Here is a 21703-nt window from a genome sequence, read left to right on the forward strand (position 1 = left end):
TCTGCCAAGCAGCGCAGATGGGAGGTGAAGGCTGTGTCGCGGGGGTGAGTGTTGGGCTGGCACTCGTATGGATCCCTGTCAGTTGCTGTATTGTTTACAAAGCGCCCATGGCTTCTGCACGGATTGCTGCAGCTCTCAGCGTTGAGAGAGGGGCTTCAATGAAAGCACAGAGAGCCTGTAAACTGAACATGATGTAGGGCCATTTAGTGAAAGCTGGTACACAAAAATGGAAGAAAGCAGTAAAATCAGACAAATTATATAAATTTTTATTTGCAAAAAATAAAAAAGCTGACTGAAACACAAATATTACACTGACAATTAAGTAAAATTTCTTGTGAAAGTAGTTACTGAAAGGAAACTATTTTAAAAGTACTGTTTAAGTTAATAAGAATTAGCATAGTTTCTCATTGATTTGGTCTATTAACAGTAAAATGCCACAACTCCAATAGTATTAGGCTGATTACATGGCCCAAATATGAAAACTTTATTCATTTATTAACCCTCTTGTTGTCCCAAATATGTACCTTCTTTATTCTGTGAAACACAAAAAGAAGATATTTTGAAAAATGTTGCAGTGCTATTTAGAACATATACAATTAAAGTCAATGGGGTCCGGTATTGTTTTGGACCCCACTGACTTTCATTGTAGTATGGACAAAAAGACTGAATAAAAAGGGTGAACTATGCCTTTAAGAAAGCACACACAGTTTCGAGGAGTGCCGTAGGTTCCTATAGGCACGGAGACTGTCTCTTTTAGGATCTTTGACGACTCCACTGATTATAGGCGCAGACTCGGCTCCATTGTTTCTTTTAACTCTGTGCAATAATATGCGGTAAACCCCTGTAATAGGACTGCGAATGCGCTTTCCTTGGTTATTGAGAATATGTTCCTGAGTGACTCCCAGTTTCTCCAGGATACCTTTTACCTCTTCCTGGTCTCTGTCTAACTCCGCTGGGCTGGCCTCTATTAGATGGACGGGGTTGAGCTGGTATAAGGGAGGAATAGGCCGGAAGAGTTCCACCGGCAGCAGCCACTCGCAACCCAGCATCTGGTCCAGTGCGCATCGCTCCGAAGGTTCTGGCTTCAAGATCCCCCTGATCAGCCGCTGACATGGAGCTGATACCCAGGTTGGCACAAAAATGTCATGAATTATTAGTTACTAATAGTTACTAAATTTAAAAAAATACTAAATATTAATAATAAGCTCTTTAGTGAGACAATAAAAGATGATGCAAACTATAAGGGTAAACTAGTGTTTTTCAAAAACACTTTTTATTTTAAATAATTAAAATACATTTTATTGCAGAAATTTGCTCTTCATGGAACAGGTGTATTCAAACAATGCACTGCATTTTTATGTGTTTTTGAATTAATAGAACTGGTTAAAAATTTCACAATTTTTCTGTACTTACTATGACTTACTATTAGTGTGTTTTCTATAATCTAGATAAAAAACAACTTTGGCGCAACTTGGCCACAGTGTCAGCGCGGAAAGGCAATGTGCCAGTCACAATGAAAAAAAGTAGGACGCCCATTGCCCACACATCCACAGGTCGCCCGATGTAAGACTCATCTTTGAAGAGTTCTGGAGCTGCATAAGGAGGAGAACCGCAAAAGGTGTCTAGGGCTTGGTTGCGATTGTTGACCCTCTTGCTGAAGCCAAAATCAGCCACTTTTATGCAGGAGTTGGTTGTGTAAAGAACATTTTCAGCCTTCATATCTCGATGGATGATGTTGTTCTCATGCTGAAATGAACACAGATATATGAATTCAAGAAAATGTCATCAATTCAACAGTCATCCAGTGATTCAAATTATTTGGGTCAATGACATACACCGTGTTTTCTATAATCTAGATAAAAAACAAAAAGTGATACATTGTTGATATAGAAGTTCTAACCATGTATTTGACTGCTGACAGGATTTGGGCGAATACAATCTTGCTCTCTTGGTCAGAGAGTTTTCCTCCTGAGCTGATTCTGGTGTGGAGGTCTCCTCCTCCAGCGAACTCCAGAACCAGGTACAACCGACTTGGCGTCTCTAGCACCTCATAGAGTTGCAATAAGTTTGGGTGATACAAGCTCTCCATGTTGGAGTTCTCTCTGGACAGCATCCGCTGAGTCTGCAGATCGAGCCTCATCTTATCCATGATCTTAATGGCCACCTTGTCTACAGGACATGCATGTGGAATAAAATCAGGATGAGGTCATTACACATTACTCCTGTTACTCTCTTAATTCTGACCTAGACTCAAGAAGTCAAGTGTTTATTCAAATTATATTATGCTAAATCTCTTCTACCTTTGGTGAGGGCATGGACGGCCAGTTTGACCTTCGAAAAGTTCCCACAGCCGATCTGACCGCGGACTTTATAGAATCCCACCCTTCTGTCCACCGTCAGTTCTTTTATGGTATCTTCGTCATTGCACATTTCCAGCGTTAACTTCTCCAGGGGTGTCAGTCGCTTGGAAGGTTCTGCATCCTCTTCCGTCTCTGACCCACATTCCGAGCTGTCCATCAGAGTGTAAATGTTGTGACGATGCACCTGCGGCAACACCTGACTTGCACTTGCAGGCATTTTTCAGCTGCTTAATGCTGAAAAACAGAGATAAATAATATTTACCTTTGCATAGAAATGAATATACAGCATATGCATTGCATGTCGATAACAGTGAAAATATCTGATATTCTTGTTCTTGATTGAGGAACAACCCCATAATAAGGGATAGTTATATATTTTATTATATATACAGTGGGTACGGAAAGTATTCAGACCCCCTTAAATTTTTCACTCTTTGTTATATTGCAGCCATTTGGGATAGTATAATTCTCACACAAGAATGAAAATTCTGTGATTAGCATCAATTTTCATGGAAGTCTATGGCTACTGGCATTTGTGTTTAACAGAAGAGGGAAACTCAAACAAGGTTGGAACAACATGACGGTGAGTAAATGATGACAGAAATTAAATTTGGGGGTAAACTAACCATTTAAAATCGTACTAAGCAACATAGATGTAATTGAATTAATTATTTAAAAATCAGAATGAACATTATTAGCTGGCATGAACATATAATCACATCCCATACCAACACTAATCCCATAAATAAACAGTTTACTTACACTTATTAATTATTCAAATTGTCTGTTGTACTGTTTATTGTAAAAGTTAACAAGCATGCCAATTGAACTTTGACTCTAAATCTATACATAACATTAGCATATGTTTTATTAAATTAGATGATCTTACTGCTGTGCTCAATTGTAGTAGACCAATGCATGGCTGCTTTTCTTTTTTATAGGATTAGAAGTCAACGAATATGTCCACATGTTGATATTTTTTAAGGTTTATGTTCTAAAGAATGAACCATAATATTTAGCTTCTTTTACAAATTAAAAAAGAGTTACATTAGGTTCTTGTTAAGGTCACATATGACTGGCATTCATTTTATCTGTCCTGTTCTGTAACTGCGTGAATAAAAAGCATTGATGTGGTTTCTCCTGGATAGTCTTCCTGTCTCCAGGGAAGTCTTCAGCTCTCTCCGTCCATGATTCTGTCAGAGTGAAAGAGAACATGCTAGTATCATGTTTCCTAATCTGCCAGCTTTATTTAGATTTACCTTAATCCTCCCCGCTGTCCTAGACGATGCCTGTGATGAACAAAAGCCAAGAACTACAACCAAAGGAGGGTGAATAAACAGCAAACATGTGCACCACTGATTCTTTCGAAACAACAACTCGTGGGAGATATTGTCATGTTTGATCTGGTGGGATACAATCACACAGGAGGTCAGAAGAAAACCTTATAGACATGATCGTCAGTGATCTTAATGAGGCTGATCTCTGACTGTACAACGTAGGATCAGACGTTATGTAACAGCTTTACTAATGAGATTACTGCAGGACCTCCTTGACACATAAAGGGGTTTGGCTGATATGATTATTACTCATCCGTCAACCTCTCAATGGGAATGATGAGGCTTTACATTCTCCCATGTGCCAGATGCTGTTTTATCAATGTATAATATCTGCTTCTATTCTCGTCCAAATGAGTTCAAAATTCGACATAATGTACAGTGTTGTTATCGTTAACTAAAACTATTAAAAGCATTTTTGTTAATTGAAATAAATCTGATAAAAAGTACAGTTGCCAAATTTGCATTTTTAAAAAAATCTAACAAGTATTTAAATAATCTAAAACTGAACTAAAGCTGAAAAAAAATCAATTTTTACACAAATTAAATTAAAAGGAAAACTGAAAAAATAAAAGCTTATTTAAAATATTGATAAAAAACTATATTTTACTAAATTATATGTTACTAAAATAGCACTGATAATGTTGCATGCAATAATGTCTGCATGGAATAAATTATTTTAAATACATTGTTGTAACTGTTAAGCTGCTGAGTGATTTAAACTGTACTTTAACAGTAATTAATTTCAGTAGTCCAATTCTCTGAATGAACCAGCATTTTCCTAGTATTTGATGTCATGAGAGTGTATTGTGAGCATGTGCATGTGTGTGTTACTGAAGAAGGCACCGAATTACCAGCCGTCTCTATTGATGAGATTACAAGCTTTATCTGGAAAACGGCGGTTGTGTTTACAGGTGTCCCGAACCAATGCAAAAGCACTCGAGCCGTAATCTCCTGGAAGTCCATGTCACCTGCTATATCCTTCCCTTCTGAATGACCTCTCATATAGCAATGTCTTCACAGTTATATGTTCATAAATGTTTATTTATTATAGTGGAAAGGCAATAAACACGTATATTGAAATTAAGAACACAACAGAACGTAACTGAAAAATATTTAGAACATATTCTGAGGGAAATGTGTTTTAAAATAAATACAACTGTCAAAGAGTTGGATGAAGGCCCTCACGTATCAATGGTCAGATCAAAATAAGTCTCAGTTTTTCCTCCTCTTCAGACGAGAGTCCATCAATCCCTGAAGGCTCTGCTGTTCCAGCTCTCTCACCCTCTGACGCAGAACCTCAATCTCTTTGTTTTTCTCCTCCTGAATGAACTGGAGCTTCTGGAGACACAAACAGACTGATTCGATATAGAGAAAGAAATAAAGGTGTGATCAGAAACCTTGCTTTCCTCAATGCCATGAGGTGTTTTGATGAATGCCGCTGTATGACGCACTCTTTTAAAGATATTCTGTGGATGAGGACCAGATGCTTGTGTCTGTGGCTGACTCTTTGTGGACATGCTCTGGGCCCTTGCAAGCTTAGCACCAAACTGCAAAGGAAAAAGTAATTTTACAGCCGTAAAACTGTGCAAAACAAATATAAAATGAACAGTTTTAAGAAAAATACTAAATGTTTTTACCTAACTTTTAGTTTATTGAAAGTTATTACATTTCAATTTATTTACAAAACAACTAGGTTAACAAATTAAATTCTACCTCCATTTGAAGTTTAATGATTTGGCTTTGCATTTCTTTCTCCTTCTCTCTCATCTGCCTTCTCATCTCCTCCAAAGCGCATTCATTTCTCTCATGAGCCACTTTCAGTTCATTATCTTTAGCATCCACTTTGAAAACAAAATGGAAATGTTTTCTTTTTAAATGTGTAATACTGCAAAATGTTTAACAGCATCTGATGGCTGTCTCATCTGTTTTATTCCTGTTGATAAGGGTGGTAAAAAGTGTTGTGATTTTCCCTCACATTTCATTTTTGTTTCTTTATCACAGTCTTCTAACTCCCTCTGGTGTTGATCTTGTAGGGCTTTCATCTCAGCTGCCATCCTCTGAAGCCGAGTATTGCTTTCCTAGAACCACACAGGGGCAGAATCGAGCACAGACACTCAAAACTCCCTACATTTTATGCTTATGCCATCAGTACTATATCTGAATACATTCCAATTCTACCTTTAATTGATCTTCGTTTTCTTTCTTCATCTGAAGAGCTGCATTTTTCAGCCTTTCATTTTCAACTAGATAGAGTTGTGATTATTTGTGAATATTTGTTTTTTGGATAGGGAATTAAATTATATTAAGTGAAGAGTTCGGGTTAATAATTGCTCTACCTCTGAGGTCGCACTGTTGATGTAAGGTTTGTTGTAGACCTTTGACAGTTTCCAAAAGCCCATCTCTCTCTGTGAAGAAAATAAAGCCATGTCGAAGAAACAGCATTATTATACTGTATACTGCAACAATCAACGAATAACTTTTCTTAACTTTCTCAGTACAAAATACTTTCAAGTATGGGAATAGAAATATAAAACCTAAACACAAAATTTGTAAAGCTTCAACATTTCTGCAATAACACCGCTAGATAGCAGCCGAGATTAGTCTGGCCCACTTCTGTGGTAAATACCTCGTTTGTTTGTTTTACCTCATAATTGTCTTACCTTCAATTAACTGTTTCTCCTTGTTCTGTGCGATTTTTAGACGTCTGCTAGTCTCGTCCAGCTGTATTTCAAGAGTATTATTTTCCCCTTTCATCTCCGTAATTTTCTTAATCATACAAAACAGTAATTTACCTCAGAATATTAGCGAACTCACGGAGCTTTTGTAAAAACACTACTACGTTCTTCACATGGCTTATTTTAAAATCTTAAATATACATTTAAAGACCTTACATGCTCCAGTTGGATGAAATCTTTGACGAGTTTAGTCAAGTCGACGGCAGTGAGCTTTTTCATGTTGACCAGTCTAATAGGTAACAAATGATAAATATCTGACGCTTTCTCGCTTTTAAGATAAATATAGTAAACAATGTATGTTAAACAATTTTCTCAACATATATTCACGGTATGCTTGTCTCCAAGATTAACAACTGGAAAGGAGCACGTGGGAAACCAGATTGTTGGAAAATCCTTGCAGTTCATTTCTTCGAAATATCAATCACGTGATCCCTGGAGGTATTATAACGGGAGTGGTAGGTGTCAGAGTGCAAAACCAGTATTTCTGAGTTCATTGCTGCCATTTATTTAGAGATACCTCGTATGTACTGTACACATTATAGTCACATTATAGTTTAAAAACATGAACCAAGGCTAAAACATAGCAATGAGTAGACAACCCTGCTGACAATAAAAAAAGTTGCTGTTGTTTTAGATGGTTTTACAGCCTGGCATAGCCAGTGTTTAACAGGAATCCTGTCTGTCTAGAAAGTGGCCCAAAACCACTTAAAGACCAATGTGAGAGTCCAGTAAACCAGTTTAAGGTGTGTGTGTGTGTGTGTTTCTTTTGCAGCTAAGAAAGCTTGTCATAAAAACCAAATTAACCATATTTACATTGAGGCACAAAAGCCTGTCCAGTCTTTTATGGAAGGAAAAAATGGCACTGAGGACAAAAGCCTGTAACAATTCACATAATCCCCTTTGATTTAAATGTGCACTTATTTTTTTTAACACTAAAGTTGAAATATATTCTAAAGTAGGCACTTTACAGTTTACACAGACATGTAGTTGGTAGTTAGTGCACTGAAAACAATACAAACGCACAAAATATGGAGCGTTAATTCAGCAATATAGCTGTTATATAACATGTGAGAGCATAAAATATCAGTTGTTATCTTTTTATGACAGTAAACAGCCAGCTAATATACTTCTGCTCCATATCTGCTCAAACTAACCCTTGAAGCTGTTAACCCTCCAAATTAGGAGAATACAGAAAAGACTCCAGGCCTAATACAGCCATTTATTAGCTTGCCAATAGATTTGTTTCATGACATCTATTCCACTGGAGAAAGCTTGAGAAATTGCTTCGTTTCAAAATTCCCTTCTCATGGATCACACATCTTGTTTGATTTTGGCTAACCATGTAAGATATCTCACAAAGAGCGCAAGCGTACTCCACTTTTAGTTAAGGTGTAATGTTGTCGAGTAAGTCAGGAGTCAAGTACCCTTCAGGAGTGGGCAAAGTCTTCACTGCTGCCTTCTCTGGGGCGGTTGGTGTATTTGGTTTCAGGAGGAGACTGTTTTTCCAGTCCACGCCATCTACCATGGTGTACTCTGGACTGGTAGGCTTTGCAAGGATGGGAAATGCTGTGGACTGAATGGATGTAACAGTCTCAGTGCTAAGTTTTTGAAGGTCTCTGAATGCACCGTGTTGTTCTTGACTCTGTAATTGGTCTGTCAGTGGGTTTGGTTTATTGTGGTGGGTGCTGATTGTGCTGGCAACAAACTCGGAGGTGTAGCCTCTTTCATCAGGGATCACCACCAACTGTTGGATTTCTTTCCCTTTATTGTGGTTTTTACCCTTCAGAGCCATCGTTTCTTTCTCTTCAGGAGAAAGTACAACTCCACCATGATGAGTGACGTCACTGACCTGTGAGTAAAGACTGTTTGACCAGGTAGTGTCTTGTGGAGAGAAGGCTGCCGGTTGCTGTGGCCCAGACTGTGCGCGTAACAATGGGTGGAAACCATCGTGGCTGCTTGTTGAAGGATGATGTAGATCCGTTTGATCGTGATCTGACAGATCCGGATCACAGCAGCTAGCCCGACCCGAGTCATCATCCCTGAAACTACTGGACATTTGAGGAGAGTCAGAGACCGGAGAATCGGCAATAAGAAGCTCCTCCAGGCTCTCATGCGGTTCGTCGATGTCCACCTCTATGAACTCTACCCATGGATCGTTGCTGTACAGTTCTGGCCGCAAGCCGGGGTGAGTGCCTAAGATTGACGTGAATTCAGTCAGCTGACCTTTCTGTAAAGAAACAACCCAAATATAAAAGCTTTAATTTGTAGAAAATACCCTCAAAGTTCTACAAAAAAGGATGTGAAGTCAAATACCTGTAAAAGTACAGGGTCAATTCCTTTGATTTTTGGTCCAGGGACTGGCGGCAGGAAAATCACCATTAACTACACACATATATGCTGCAATGAGGTACAACATTAAAGGTACAGAGGGAAAGGACGGAGGAAACTAATGAGAGGTCAGGAAATCATGGTATTCATACACAAAGCTGACAGATTTCCTTTACACTGTTAAATAACAAAGCAGGTACTTACTTTTGTTGACGTGAAACTACAACCAGCATCAAAATAATCACAATACCAACGGCAGCAAAGACCAACACAGCTGTAATAGGAATTCTTGATTCTAAAATTGAAACAGAGCAATCAAAACATCATTGAAAAAAATTAAGTTAACTTCCTAACAAAATCTACAGACAGGTAGATCTTAAATCAGACCTTTGTTAGGAATGAGTATAAAGATGGATTCACTGAAGACACCAAAGTTGTAGTCTCTCATTTTTGACCTGACTCTGACTTCGTATTCAATGTTGCTGCGCAGAGCATAGATGTACGCCTGTGTGTCTTTGCCATTATCCAGCTGTAGAGAGACAAACAAGGATAAGGCACATAATAACACTCCAACCTTGAAGATAATGAGCTCCAAGCGTGGTCTAATTACGGCTGCAAAATCCAGGTCATAATCTTTACCATGGTGAATCAAATGTAATGACTCATAAGTGTTCTTAGAAATCACTTTTAATAAAGCTTCAGAGGAACATTTGACTTCAAGTCTGTTTCTCATTAGGAGCTTATTAGAATTCTGCTGGTGTTGGCGCCGATGGCCTCGTGGGCAGCGCGCCGACATGTAGCGCCTTTGCGCTTTGGGCGTCCCGAGTTCGAGTCCCGGATCGTGGACGTTTCCCGATCCCACCCCTCTCTCTCTCACCCACTTTCCTTCCTGTTGACCTACTGTCCTATCTAAATGCTGATTGCACAACGTTGCATGAGACTTACTGAGTTCCACTGGTCTGAACCCTTTTCTCTGTACTGTGTCTCGTATACCAGCAAGATCCATCCTGTCTTCACATTCTCTGCAACAGATGGGGGTGGATCCCAGCTCACAACCACATCATAGATTAAGCCAGTTGAGCCCTTGCTCAAAAGAGTCCAGTTCAGTCCTACAGGCGGGTCTGGAAACACTGAGAAAATAATGAACACATGCTTAAAACTATTCTGCACATTAATGCAATGGAAAAAGTGATTTATTTATCTGAAAGGATGGTGGGAATGCTTAGTATTTTAGACAGCATCATTCTATACACAACAATATACAGTATATATATATATATATATATATATACTGTAGATTTTGATAAAAATATGTTTTCATTAAGTACAGACATTACAAAAAGTAGCTTCAGCAAGAAATATTTTGTTTGATTAAATTTTTTAGATATACTCTTTTGGACCATGAGGGTAAGTAAATGCATGACACAATTGTCATTTTTGGGAGGGTGAACTATACCTTTAATAATTTATTTCATTAATGTTATTATTATTACTATGGAAATATATATATATATACAGTATATTAGCAATATATTTTTGTATATTCTGAAATATTTAAAAAATATATGTGAAAATATTTTGAAAATAGTTTTGCTACAAGGGATTGTGTACTTGAAAGCATGCCAAGAAAGAAAAGACAAAGAGTCAGGGTTTGTGTTTACGACATGGCTTACCAATGTCCTCCACGTTGAAGGACATTTCATCATAAACAACGTCAAGAGAGCGTGAACGCAGCTGGACCACATAAGGGAACCATATAATGGTGTTACTGGAATCAAAGTAGCATTCATTTTTCCTTATAGAACTGTAACTTGGACATTCCATCCATTTCTTAGAATCCCTGCAGACATGTGGAAAATAGGTGATCGTTAAGTAGAAGAACAGTCATTTTTCTAACAACTTAACAGCTTCACTGATTGTAGCTTGTATTAATTCTCTTTACTTGCAGGTGCAAAAGAATTGTGTTGACAAATAATACTTAAAATCATAAATTTTTTATGTATCAATAGTGCATTTTATTCTATGGTGTTATGTGTTACTAATTACTTTTCTAATATGTAGAAAAGTCTCAGATCCTTGAGTTCCGTGTGGTTCTGGAGGGATTCAGTCTCCCACTGACAACGGAAAGTCATCAGCTCTCGAGAAAAGCAGCCAGTCAGATGAGGCATTGTTGAAGTCTGACCTGCTAGAAAGGTGAAGAAAATACTTAAACCCTTGCTGGAATTGAACATACTTGCTTTAAGGCATGCCTCTAAGAAGTCTAATGGACCAGAATAAAATACCAGGAATGTAATTTAGACTTTATTATAACGTGTCACTGCATCTGCTGACATGAATGCGGCATCAATAATTTAATTTTATATTCTACAGCTTCATATTTTATAAACAATTTATAAATGATAAGGAATTAGGTTGAAATTGTTTTGCTTTTTTAATGTGTTATTCAAGCATAGCTGAGAATTATCAAATGTTTTACAGCTAGAATAATATTCTGAAAAAGGGCAAAAATTCTGTGAATGTCCTTCAGTTTAAACCAGCTTTGGACTAACAGGATGTAACATAAATCCCAGTTGGGCTATAACTGTCAGCTGTGTTTTCCTGGAAATGTGTGCTGGCAATTTTTCGCATGTAGAAGCATTCGAGTGGCAGTGCGGCATTACTGCCTGCAAGCTCTTTGAAAGGATCTTTCCAAGCTGCTCAGCTGACAGCATTTAGACAGCAATACTGATAAAACTTTAATTGACTTGAATTTGATTTGAACTAACAGCTAAATTTAAATGTAGTAGAGTGTAAACTTAAGTAGAGTGTAACAGAAGAACTATTGAGGTTTTATTTATATGCCACATCACATTCTGTATGGTCTGGTTATTTACACTGCCAGTGTTTTTTCCAGCTAGTTACATCATCATAGCTTATTGTGTAGTTCCTTTTTTTCCCATTTGTTCCAAGAAATACAGAGGAATGATCATTAAGAACCATCATACTAGCATGGTTTGTGTCTGTTTTGGGTTACTGATGTGTCAGTATTAGTATTCAGTTACAGAACAAAATTACCTGGTTCATTTGCAAACATAGTCTCATGCCTGTGAGTTTGACCATTTTTTAAACATTTAAAATTACAAATTACCTTGCAAATGAATTTTTTTCTGTCCAATAAATTGGCCATGTAGCTTAATATATATGTATTTTTTTATTTTAATAATAATCTGCCTGATAAAGGATAGGAATGAATCAAAGTTGTCATTTCTATGGTCCTATAGAAACTAATGTATAGCTCAAATAGCACCTGCAGAGTTATGTCGTGAACCTAACCATCCATTTCATATAGCAACATGCACTCCCTCCTAGAATGGTGGCGGTTAAAAGCTGAAATAAAACTGTGTAGTGTAGTTCATTAATTCCATCCTAGAGCCAGGAAAAATCTTGGTTCCGGCTCACATTTCAGCCTTCTGATATTTTATTGGTGGGCTTTTGATTGATTCCATAATTGGTTTAACTAGAGTTAGAGTACCCTGCATTTGGAGTTCTGTTATTAAAAATCTGTTTTACTTATGGATTTATTTTATTTCTTATGTAAAATCCAGTCAGTCTGCATTATGCAGAGGTCCGTTGGACTCTCTGGGTATTTGCAGAAAGCCAAGGAGCTACCTTTAACCTTAGTGTTTCACAATGGCTCCTAAACTAATAAGAGAGGGTTGGTTCCTAAAGAAAACATCCTGTTTTCTTGTTGTTTAGCTAAACTGTTGTACAAAAGGCTCTTAAAGACATTTCTAACCTCTCAAGCCAGACAAGTCATGTTGGGTTAGTGCAAAACATGACTGTGTATATATAAAAAAACTACAAACCTTGTATTGTAGGAGGCACACTTTGTGTTGCCACAGCACAGGTCAACAAGATACAGATGAAAAGGGTGGTCTCCATGATATAGTCCCTGTGAAAACCAAAATAAGGTCCATTATGAAATTGTTTAACAATCAACATTGCGAAAAATGGAAGCAACCACCAGCAAATAGTCATAAATCCTCATAAGTCTTTACTCTAATTCAGTTCAATCACTGTTAGGCCATTCCCTTTCTATTTGAATAAACAAGTCGAATTATTCATTTGTTTCATTGTAGAAACCAATCAGTCCATGATACTGACAGGATTACGAAATCACAGTAAACACAGTCCTCTGCCATCCATTTTAAGCCAAAGGCTCTAGCCAGTGGTTGTGAAATATATCCTCACTGCAACATGGCTTCTCTCCAATCTGTTTCTGGAAAACATCTTCTCAGAAATCCATATGACCCCTTTAACGTGACAGTTCAACTATACACCACAATACCACAAGGGACTATCTATCAAAGAAAAAAACAAAACAATGAACCACTGACATTGTAAAGAGTAGTTGTGTAAGTAAAGTACATGTGTATCAATCAAACAACCATCTTTAAAGTATTTCAGCAGTACATGTCAAATAAATGTAGTGGCACTAAACATTCTGTCCACTGGGTCTTTTCTCCGTTTGTAGCCACGCTTGTGTTCACGGCGTTCCAGATCAGTTTTTTGAGTTGTTAGCCTAGAGCGAGGAACAAGCAAGTTATCACATTGTATTTTATTCACACAAATAACATCATGTTGTCTTAATTTTGCCTCCAGCAAGTAGCAGGTTTTTAAAGTTGAACCTTTTTTTTCAGGATTGCTGTCAGTGTTTTTGGGGTGGGTGGATTGGAAATTCTAGAATGGAGCTGAAGCTAGTCCGCAAGGGAGTGGAACGTTGCGTTCCAAATGTAATAAATTTATCTCCGAAGGGCATTTTGAAGTAAGAACAATCATACTGAAGGGCCATTGCAAATATAATTGCTCAAAACTGGCATCTTCAAAGGCCAGAAGGATTTCGAAGGCTACAAAAGATGGACAACTCGCTCCCATGATTCTTTGCATAGGTTTAATTGTGTGATGATAGCGCCTCCTTAATTGGAAAGTTGATGCAGATATGTGTTCCAAGGAACAGTTTTTTGGTCCCCTACACCCTTTGAATCTCTAACTTTGGAGGGTAAACCCTTCGAAGAGATTAGGGCATAGGTATGAGCCCTTCAAAATGGAGCAATGGAAATCTCTGTCCTTCCGCTCCACTCACGGATTCCAGTTTATGTGTTGCTTGGTGACTCTGAAAGCTTGAAAGGTTGGCTTCTTTTGGAACAATTTTCCCGGAGAAGAAATATACAAACTAAATGGGCAGAATGTGTCTGAAAACTATACTCGATAAGAATTACTTTTATAATAGAACTGTTTAAAAGCAATATCACACAATCATGCCGAAGACAGAACTGAAGCCATTTAGTTTAACTCCTGCAATATTTAAAGGGGTCGTATGATGTTGCTACAAAGAACATTATTTTGTGTATTTGGTGTAATGAAATGTGTTTTAGCGTTTTCACAACATGGCGGCGGCGGTGGCAGCAACAATAAAGTTATGCTTTCTTTCTTTGCATTAACATTTGGGTGGTGTTATGCAAATCTTCCCACATTGTGATGTAGACATGTGGGGGCGTGTTTGAACGAGGCGTTTTAGGAGGGCGTGGACCAGTCTTAACTTTGATAAAGAATATCTCTTTGGGTTTGAGACTTTAGTCTTTGCAACTTTAGGGATCTTATCTATTCACGAACAGCTTGTAACACTCCAAAGAGAAAGGAAAACTTGAAATCGCATCATATGACCCCTTTAACTAAAAACATTTTGAATATAGCCTAGTCCTCCACATCTGGCCACGATATGTGGTGAAAACTTTTCAACTGTCAGGTAAACCTAACTGTTGCACAATCCTAATCCTTAAATTGCACGCATAAACATCATGATAAACGTAAACAAATAAGTGTTCCAAACGGAAATACAGAACATGCATAAAAAATGCATGCATTATTTTTTTAAAGTTTACATGATACATCTGTATTATATGTATTTTGTTTTGCCCTTAAAAAATAAAATTCATAATGTTAATCTTCCACAACAGCAACCGCTGCTTAAATCGAAAAGATACAGAATAAATCCCACGTTTGTCTCACTACACTGAACTCACCTTTTCCAAGAGTGCGGTGCGATTCAGATTTGTAGATCCTTAACTTCTATGAAAGTATTCCTCAGGGAAGCTTGACTTCTTGGTATTATAGTAGCACACCTTGGTTAAATTTATATCTTCTATCAACGGTTTAGAAAAAGCATAATAAATGAGCCCACTTTTCTCTTCTACAGCTTTGCTTAAAACGTGTCCTGTGGTTGTGACAGGACCTCAGTTTACCCACTGGATATCAGGCTGCAGCATTCCGTACTAGTTTTTTTTCTAGGGCACATTCGAAGAAAGGCGCCACTTTTCCATGAAGCACCCTGCGTAAGGAGCTTAAAAGTAAACCTTATACAGCAAGACACTCTTAATCGGTTTACTGCATGTAGAGTTTCGCATGCGAAAAAATAAATGTACGTGGGACTCCGCCCTAACAAGCGTCATAGTGTTTTCTCACAACTAGCCTTTAGGAAAAATGGCACGCAATTTATTTATTTATCAGTTATTTTTCTACACCACCGTTCGCCTGCGTGCTGAACTTTGCGGGCAGAGCTGAGATTCATTTCAACAAAAAAAAAAAGAGAGAGCGAGAGGGAGAGATTAATTTCTTCTAAAGATATTAGAAGATATTCTTCTGTAGATATAAGCAACAGATAAAGAAAGTCATTTTCAGAGCTGTGTAATTGGGTTTTCACAAAGCCATCGAATTCATTCTCATTTTTAATAGCTATTGGCAGGTTTTGTGGTGCTTAGCACTCCACATATAGGCGCTTACATTTATGATAAACAATGCAGAGCTGAATGGGTACACGTGACTGGAGTAGGGCACGTGTTTAAGGGGTCTTGCAGTAGGCTGCAAAACTACCATTAAGATTCAACAAGAACAAATGTGTAGTAGAAAAGTTTGTGGGGCAAAGTGGAGAATTCAAAAGTTGGGCTTTTGTTAGTTGTTACACTTTTTACTACAGTGAAAAGTCATTTTGACTACAAAAACGCTATTGAACATTAGTAGTGAATGGCCATGAAAATCAAGATTTTATTTTTTATTTAAAGTTATCACAGGTCTGTTAGCAACGTTTAAACACTAAAATAATTACGAAACATAAAAAGAAAAAAAAATGGGAAGGTTATATACAGAAATTGTGTTTTTAAAAAGCTGCATCACATAAAACACATGCCTAACCTGAAATTAATTAAATGAAATTTATCATTATGAAAAACTTAGTTGCTGTGTTCGCTTGTTTATCCAACAGCTAATACAAAAATCATGACATTGGAATTTTAGTGTGGTAAGGCTCATGTTCATGTATTTCATGTATTTGAGAAGCAAAGAAAACATTTAAAAGGTATTATAAATATCATTCTGTCTTATCTCTGAGTTTAACCGAAACGTACAAACCCATTTTTTATGTCTGTTGTTGTATGTTTGGGTTCCTGGAGACATTCAAGCTTACTATTAATTATAAATCTCAAAACAGGGTCATTTCCAGAATCATAATTGTATACATTTAGAGGAACGTTTCATGATCCACTCTTAAACTCTCATAAATCTCAGGATGACAGACACACAGCATATCTTAGGTCATTAACTCAACCATGTGTCTGTGGTGTCCAGTGTCCGTTTCACTCCAATTGTTATTGTGGTAGTCTGGAAATTTCTCAACAGCTGTCAGACTTCTCAAAATGGAAAGACCTTTAACCCTGGTCTTCTATAGTTTTGCATGGCATGTAAAATTTGATTAAGTGTGCTCTTATAACTCTTATAACTTCTTCCCTCTACATAGTGCGACCTCACGTTGGTGACATCGTGGACTTTGGGAGGGTTGTTGACTTTTAAAGAAGTCCACATCCGTAATACAGCAACTGAATTTACAACTAAATGCAAACAATGGTTTATGATTTTGTATAATTTATTATAGCTTCTATTGATGTATTGAAGCCAATATGGAAGGGGGGTTGGGGTTGACATGATCTATAATGACACAGTACAAAAGTACTCTTCAAACTGCCCTAAACCCCCAAAAACCCGCCCTTTGCCCTATTTTAAAACAGAGCAGGATTGATCCAGGTTCTGTAGTAGACAGTGATTACTTTCCTGTAAAAAGTTTAAGTTGTTCTGAAAATGCATTTTCAGAGATTACTATCTAGGTCAGATGCTCTTCTCAGAGGCAGACTAATATCATTAAAACCACAGGGACGTGTTTATCGTCATGGTAAGGTAAGTAACAGTTAAATTTAGGGTCCATTAAGTAAACAATTGCATTATTTTAGGTTTCAGACAAATAATTTGAATTGATTGATGCTTATTTATTTGTTTATGAGTATTTAATGTAATGTTTTAAGGGACTAAAATGAATATATGACTATCCTTGAATAATCTTTGTTTCTAAAGATTTTTTGTTCCCTAATCAGTTATGACAAATAAAGATGCAAATCAGTCATTCAAACAAATAGCTTTGTAAAGTTATATATTTTCCATATACAAAGGAACCGATTAAAATAAAGTTTCAAATAACAATGTAAAATAAGCTTTAAAATAAACAAATTCCACTGTATTGATTCATTGTTTGAACAGCAATGATGTTTGCACAGAATATCAGTATATGTCCACGTGTCCACATTGCGCTGTCAGGTTGTTTGTGACGCATGAAGCTTGGCATTCTGCACATTTAATTTTGCGTAATCAAAATCACAATATGCATTGATTTTCTGCATTTTATTTATCAATTTCTTTTAAAAGCTCTAATAAGACATTCAAATAAACATGTGTGATATCATATAATTCACTTCTGACTTCCGAATGCGTTGTTGTTTGCTTTGAACTTCTCTTCAAAGAGCTTAAGCCTGAAGCAAACAGCTATATTTACATCACTGTGAGCATCAACAGATAGTGTTTTATTCTTTATATTATATTTTTTATAGTGCCTAGTGTTTTATTTTTAATAGAATTTCACTGTAAAGATGCTTTCATTAAAGAAGAGAAAACCCCATAAAATAAACATGTTAGAAGAATGTCTTGCAAACGTTCCCATTATGTTTTGAAAATGTTATTTCTGAACTTTTTATAAAAAAATCTTTTCTGAACTTTGTATTATTATTATTTTATTTAGTCATGCGAAAGTTAAGGAAACATTCCATTTTATAATTTTGCAAACATTATGAAACATTCATCTGAATGTACTCCGAATGTTCCGAAACAATTATTAAGAAACATTTAGATGAAGGTGCAACTAAAACATTTCAGAAATAAAATGTTCTATGGATTATGTATAAATAATGTTGTTGTGCTAATGTTTTGAGAACATTATTAATTATCTGAATGAACATTTTATTGTTAACATTACTGAAAGAATGTTTGTTCATAACTTTGAGAGAACCTTGCCAGAACATTAGTTCCGAGAATGTTCTTTGTTAGCTGGGAACAAGCATTTTCACTTTAATTGTGCCTAAAACTATGCCATGCTCTCCCTGAAATGTGACAAAGCAGGAAATCTTATTTTCAGGTCAAGAAGTTCATGTATTAAAATGATTTAATTTATGACACTTTAACACCATTTGTCTTTTTTAATTATTTTATTTTTCAATATCTTACTTTTCTCAAAATCAAGATCCTACTTACCCCAGATTGTCCACTAGGTGTCAGGCTTTATCTGTGTAGCGATCTACGATTCTTTGTTTCTAGAATTATCAGTATTCATGTAATTACTAAACTTTTATTTACCTTTGCTGAACATAATCATTTTTTTAACAGGAAAACAACTCGTAATTTCAACCAGCCTATGTGTAAAGCAGCCAAAGTTACAATAGTGGAGGTTTGTGACCTTTCAATTTGTGGCTTTGACATTTTCTATCGTCATGTTTGAGGTCCCACAAAATAAAAAAAGAAAATGACTTACTTTGGTGCACAGGTTGAGGAGATTGTTGATATTGGAAGTTTTGGTCCTGAAGACATTCACATCCCTTCCATATATGTAGACCGGGTAGTGCAAGGAGCCAGCTATGAAAAACGAATTGAGGTGAAAAAATCTTCAAATTTAGAGCTGTTTATTTCCTTATTGTCAAAAATACAAGAATGTGTAGGTCATGTTCAGGATTTCTTTTGTTTATAGAAAAGGCTGGTTCAGTCTAGCAAGGAAGAGAAACCTAAAGTCAAACAGGACTCCGATATTACCCGGGAGAGAATCATCCGACGAGCCGCACTGGAGTTTGAGGATGGGATGTATGGTATCCTTCAGTAGCCTGACCACAGATATCACCATCAACATGATAGATATTGAAAAGTACACGTTTCTAACTATCCTGTTCCCACACACCTTGACAACCCTCCCAGCAAATCTTGGCATTGGAATCCCTATGCTGGCCAGCAATTACATTAGCCCTGAAATCACTGTCCACTTGCAGAGTGAGAATGGAATTTTGGGACTGGTGAGTTTCCATTATTAAATAACCTGAGCAAGTAATTTTCCGGCTAATGAATTTTCACTTTTCAATTTCCAATCCCCTCTTTTATTTTATTTTTAGGGTCCCTATCCAACAGAGAGTGAAGTGGATCCTGATCTAATCAATGCTGGTGCAGATCTCTTTATCACTCTATTTTATCACATTTGATGTTCTGTTAATAAAATTGTTACTACTCCGCATACACAAGTGTAGCAGTGAGTAAAAATCTTCAGTGCGAGATCCACCAACATTGCTGCCAAGTAATGACTAAAAAACAATATGAAGGTGTTCAGAATACACAGTATGCTTGCTATGCACAACATCATCTTAATAATAATATATATGATATACATTATATAAATATACTTGTTATATAAGTAATATATTGTAATTATTAAATAATATAAAATAATTCTAAAATCCTGCTTTACAACTCAGATCTTGGCCCTTTTGTGTGTGTTCAGGTAAGGAGACGGTAACAGTTTATCCAGGAGCTGCCTATTTCTCCAGCGATGAATCCTTTGCCATGATCAGAGGGTGAGTGTCTGAATGCATTGGTCATTTATGATTAAACTAAATACATCCAACTGCACGTGAAATTAGAATTTTTAGCGTGAGAATTGAGACGTGCAGCTTTTGGGGTACATTTTATGGAACATTTTTGATGTTGTTCGCCCTATTTTTCTTTCACTTCAACTTCTTCACCTTTTATACCCTTTTTTAGAGGTCACATTGACCTGACCATGCTGGGAGCAATGCAAGTTTCTAAGTATGGAGATCTGGCCAACTGGATGATTCCAGTATGAGTTTCATGCTCTGTATTTTTGTATCATCACTGATAGACATGCAGTATGTTTTCACTTGCCTGGTTTGACATGTTTCATGTGTTTCTCAGGGTAAAATGGTGAAGGGCATGGGTGGCGCAATGGATCTGGTGTCTAGTGATGCCACAAAAGTAGTTATCACTATGGAACATTCTGCCAAGGTACAATAATACAATACACTCTCACTTACAGTCATTATGTTTTAACATTTCCTATCACTCTGTGTAAAATAATTTTTTTTTTATTTAAAGGGTGGGAAACGTAAAATCTTAGAGAAGTGCACACTTCCTCTGACTGGAAAACAGTGTGTTGACCGTATAATCACTGAAAAGGTCAATAAAATTTATTTCAGAAAAACATAACATATCTTGCACCTTTTCAAGGACAGTGTGATGTTTGTTGTCACTTGTTCTAGGCGGTGTTTGATGTCGATAAGAGCAAGGGTTTAACTCTCATTGAGATTTGGGAAGGACTGACACCAGATGACATCAAAGCATGCACTGGGACAGAGTTTGAGGTGAGACTAGACTGTGCACAAATAAACTAAAACAACATTGTCCTTATTCTGGGACTGTGTTAGTCATGATTGTTGATTGTTACTTCAGTAGTGGCTGTGCTGAAAAGTTATATGCAATTAAAATTATTCATCCAGTAAACAAGATTATGAGCTGTTAAAACTTTGTACTTCGGAAGAAACCAGCCACTATTATGTCTTTCACACTTTCCTTTAGATCTAATATTTGTGGGAAAGTTTTGTGTATAAGTGCACAATGTATCAGTTAAGTCATTCCGGTATTTTTCAGGTGTCAAAAGACTTACGACCGATGCAGCAGATATGAGATAATACTGAGGATTTATATTGACGGCCTTCTGACAGTATACAGGACCAGAGCAAGAGAGAGGACTTGACTGCCTTCATTTGAACAATTCTTAGCTGTTTTGGATGTGGCATACATTTAGAATTCATTGTTAAATAGATGCATGACTCTTCTCACCATGTTAATGAAGAGTAGTGATGAAGAGCAATGGAATCTGAATAGATTTAATATGAAATATTTTAGTAATAATATTGTTAAACATTATGATGTACTGAAACTTATTTTAATCAAATATTTTAATGGTTGTTTTTTGCAATGATTTTTGCAAGCTAATCAGCATGGAATAATGCAGCTGTGCTACTTAAACTTGATACTGATTCATTTGTTCTTGCCACAGCTTAAAATAAATAATGTTGGAGTAATGTTTGTTTTAAATTTTTTGTTGCTTTGTCAGCGTAGTCATTTCATTACTGTTAAGATGCAACCCAATATACTGTAAATAGACCAAATCAATGAACAAAGCTTTATTGTGACACAGAAACAGACCATTCAGTGGATCTCTGCTCAGTACAAGTTTTGACCCTAGTGTCACTCTGTGATTGGTCATCGACCTGAAAAACAAACATTGCACAACTCTCTAAAGACAGAGGTCTATGTGTTCCATAGGGTTTGGGACAAAACACAATTTCACCATCCTCCTTACAATAGGCCTACTTAATGAACCCCATGATTTTTTCAAATGACAGAAACAAAAACAACATGCATACACTGTTTACTGGAATTTACAAATTTAAAGACCAGATTGTGAAACTGACAC

At 36.7% G+C, this 21703-nt stretch overlaps 4 protein-coding genes across 5 annotated transcripts; 1 reads left to right on the top strand and 3 right to left on the bottom strand.

Moving 5' to 3' along the window:
* Positions 1-683: 683 nt before the first annotated feature.
* Positions 684-2577, bottom strand: LOC107706419 (serine/threonine-protein kinase NIM1-like). Its single transcript, XM_016510133.1, has 4 exons — positions 2301-2577; positions 1901-2169; positions 1459-1746; positions 684-1154 (listed from the first exon to the last, which is right to left on the bottom strand). Exons 1-4 carry the CDS (start codon positions 2575-2577, stop codon positions 690-692), a joined length of 1299 nt encoding a protein of 432 aa, XP_016365619.1. The 3' UTR covers positions 684-689.
* A 2177-nt stretch (positions 2578-4754) lies between these two features.
* LOC107706505 (coiled-coil domain-containing protein 152-like) lies at positions 4755-6838 on the bottom strand. The gene is made up of 9 exons (XM_016510236.1): positions 6760-6838; positions 6589-6661; positions 6358-6463; positions 6034-6102; positions 5876-5940; positions 5673-5775; positions 5411-5538; positions 5149-5244; positions 4755-5035 (listed from the first exon to the last, which is right to left on the bottom strand). Exons 2-9 carry the CDS (start codon positions 6649-6651, stop codon positions 4910-4912), a joined length of 756 nt encoding a protein of 251 aa, XP_016365722.1. The 5' UTR covers positions 6652-6661; positions 6760-6838; the 3' UTR covers positions 4755-4909.
* Positions 6839-6921: 83 nt separating this feature from the next.
* LOC107706504 (growth hormone receptor-like) lies at positions 6922-15191 on the bottom strand. 2 transcript variants are annotated; one of them, XM_016510235.1, is made up of 9 exons: positions 14823-15191; positions 12606-12691; positions 10807-10942; positions 10434-10600; positions 9706-9890; positions 9148-9289; positions 8966-9055; positions 8746-8816; positions 6922-8659 (listed from the first exon to the last, which is right to left on the bottom strand). In XM_016510235.1, exons 2-9 carry the CDS (start codon positions 12679-12681, stop codon positions 7817-7819), a joined length of 1710 nt encoding a protein of 569 aa, XP_016365721.1. In that variant the 5' UTR covers positions 12682-12691; positions 14823-15191; the 3' UTR covers positions 6922-7816. The 2 variants fall into 2 exon arrangements, with proteins under 2 accessions (XP_016365721.1, XP_016365720.1); XM_016510234.1 differs by having other exon boundaries at positions 10807-10945.
* Positions 15192-18257: 3066 nt separating this feature from the next.
* Positions 18258-21326, top strand: LOC107706420 (succinyl-CoA:3-ketoacid coenzyme A transferase 1, mitochondrial-like; the record flags this gene model as incomplete). Its single annotated transcript, XM_016510134.1, has 12 exons — positions 18258-18307; positions 18556-18616; positions 18713-18820; positions 18914-19028; positions 19135-19229; positions 19326-19374; positions 19709-19781; positions 19969-20044; positions 20140-20229; positions 20320-20400; positions 20484-20585; positions 20872-21326. Coding segments are annotated over 12 exons (936 nt in total), but the record flags the coding sequence as incomplete, so codon positions are not given.
* Positions 21327-21703: the final 377 nt, after the last annotated feature.

The sequence above is a fragment of the Sinocyclocheilus rhinocerous genome, unplaced genomic scaffold (assembly GCF_001515625.1).
Source record: "Sinocyclocheilus rhinocerous isolate Xijiao unplaced genomic scaffold, SAMN03320098_v1.1 scaffold1405, whole genome shotgun sequence".
Classification (NCBI taxonomy): domain Eukaryota; kingdom Metazoa; phylum Chordata; class Actinopteri; order Cypriniformes; family Cyprinidae; genus Sinocyclocheilus; species Sinocyclocheilus rhinocerous.

What these genes read in the sequence shown, in the direction of transcription:
- LOC107706419 (XM_016510133.1), bottom strand. Translation starts at nt 2,577, where the DNA reads ATGCCTGCAAGTGCAAGTCAGGTGTTGCCGCAGGTGCATCGTCACAAC. An exon ending in CGTCCATGCCCTCACCAAAG is followed by an intron (nt 2,170 to 2,300) that starts GTAGAAGAGATT and finishes CATGTCCTGTAG; the next exon opens with ACAAGGTGGCCATTAAGATC. An exon ending in TGGCCAAGTTGCGCCAAAGT is followed by an intron (nt 1,155 to 1,458) that starts TGTTTTTTATCT and finishes TATTAGTAACTA; the next exon opens with ATAATTCATGACATTTTTGT.
- LOC107706505 (XM_016510236.1), bottom strand. Translation starts at nt 6,651, where the DNA reads ATGAAAAAGCTCACTGCCGTCGACTTGACTAAACTCGTCAAAGATTTC. An exon ending in ATTTCATCCAACTGGAGCAT is followed by an intron (nt 6,464 to 6,588) that starts GTAAGGTCTTTA and finishes TGTATGATTAAG; the next exon opens with AAAATTACGGAGATGAAAGG. An exon ending in GGAGAAACAGTTAATTGAAG is followed by an intron (nt 6,103 to 6,357) that starts GTAAGACAATTA and finishes TTTTCTTCACAG; the next exon opens with AGAGAGATGGGCTTTTGGAA.
- LOC107706504 (XM_016510234.1), bottom strand. Translation starts at nt 12,681, where the DNA reads ATGGAGACCACCCTTTTCATCTGTATCTTGTTGACCTGTGCTGTGGCA. An exon ending in TGTAGTTTCACGTCAACAAA is followed by an intron (nt 8,817 to 8,965) that starts AGTAAGTACCTG and finishes ATATATGTGTGT; the next exon opens with AGTTAATGGTGATTTTCCTG. An exon ending in TTGACCCTGTACTTTTACAG is followed by an intron (nt 8,660 to 8,745) that starts GTATTTGACTTC and finishes GTTTCTTTACAG; the next exon opens with AAAGGTCAGCTGACTGAATT.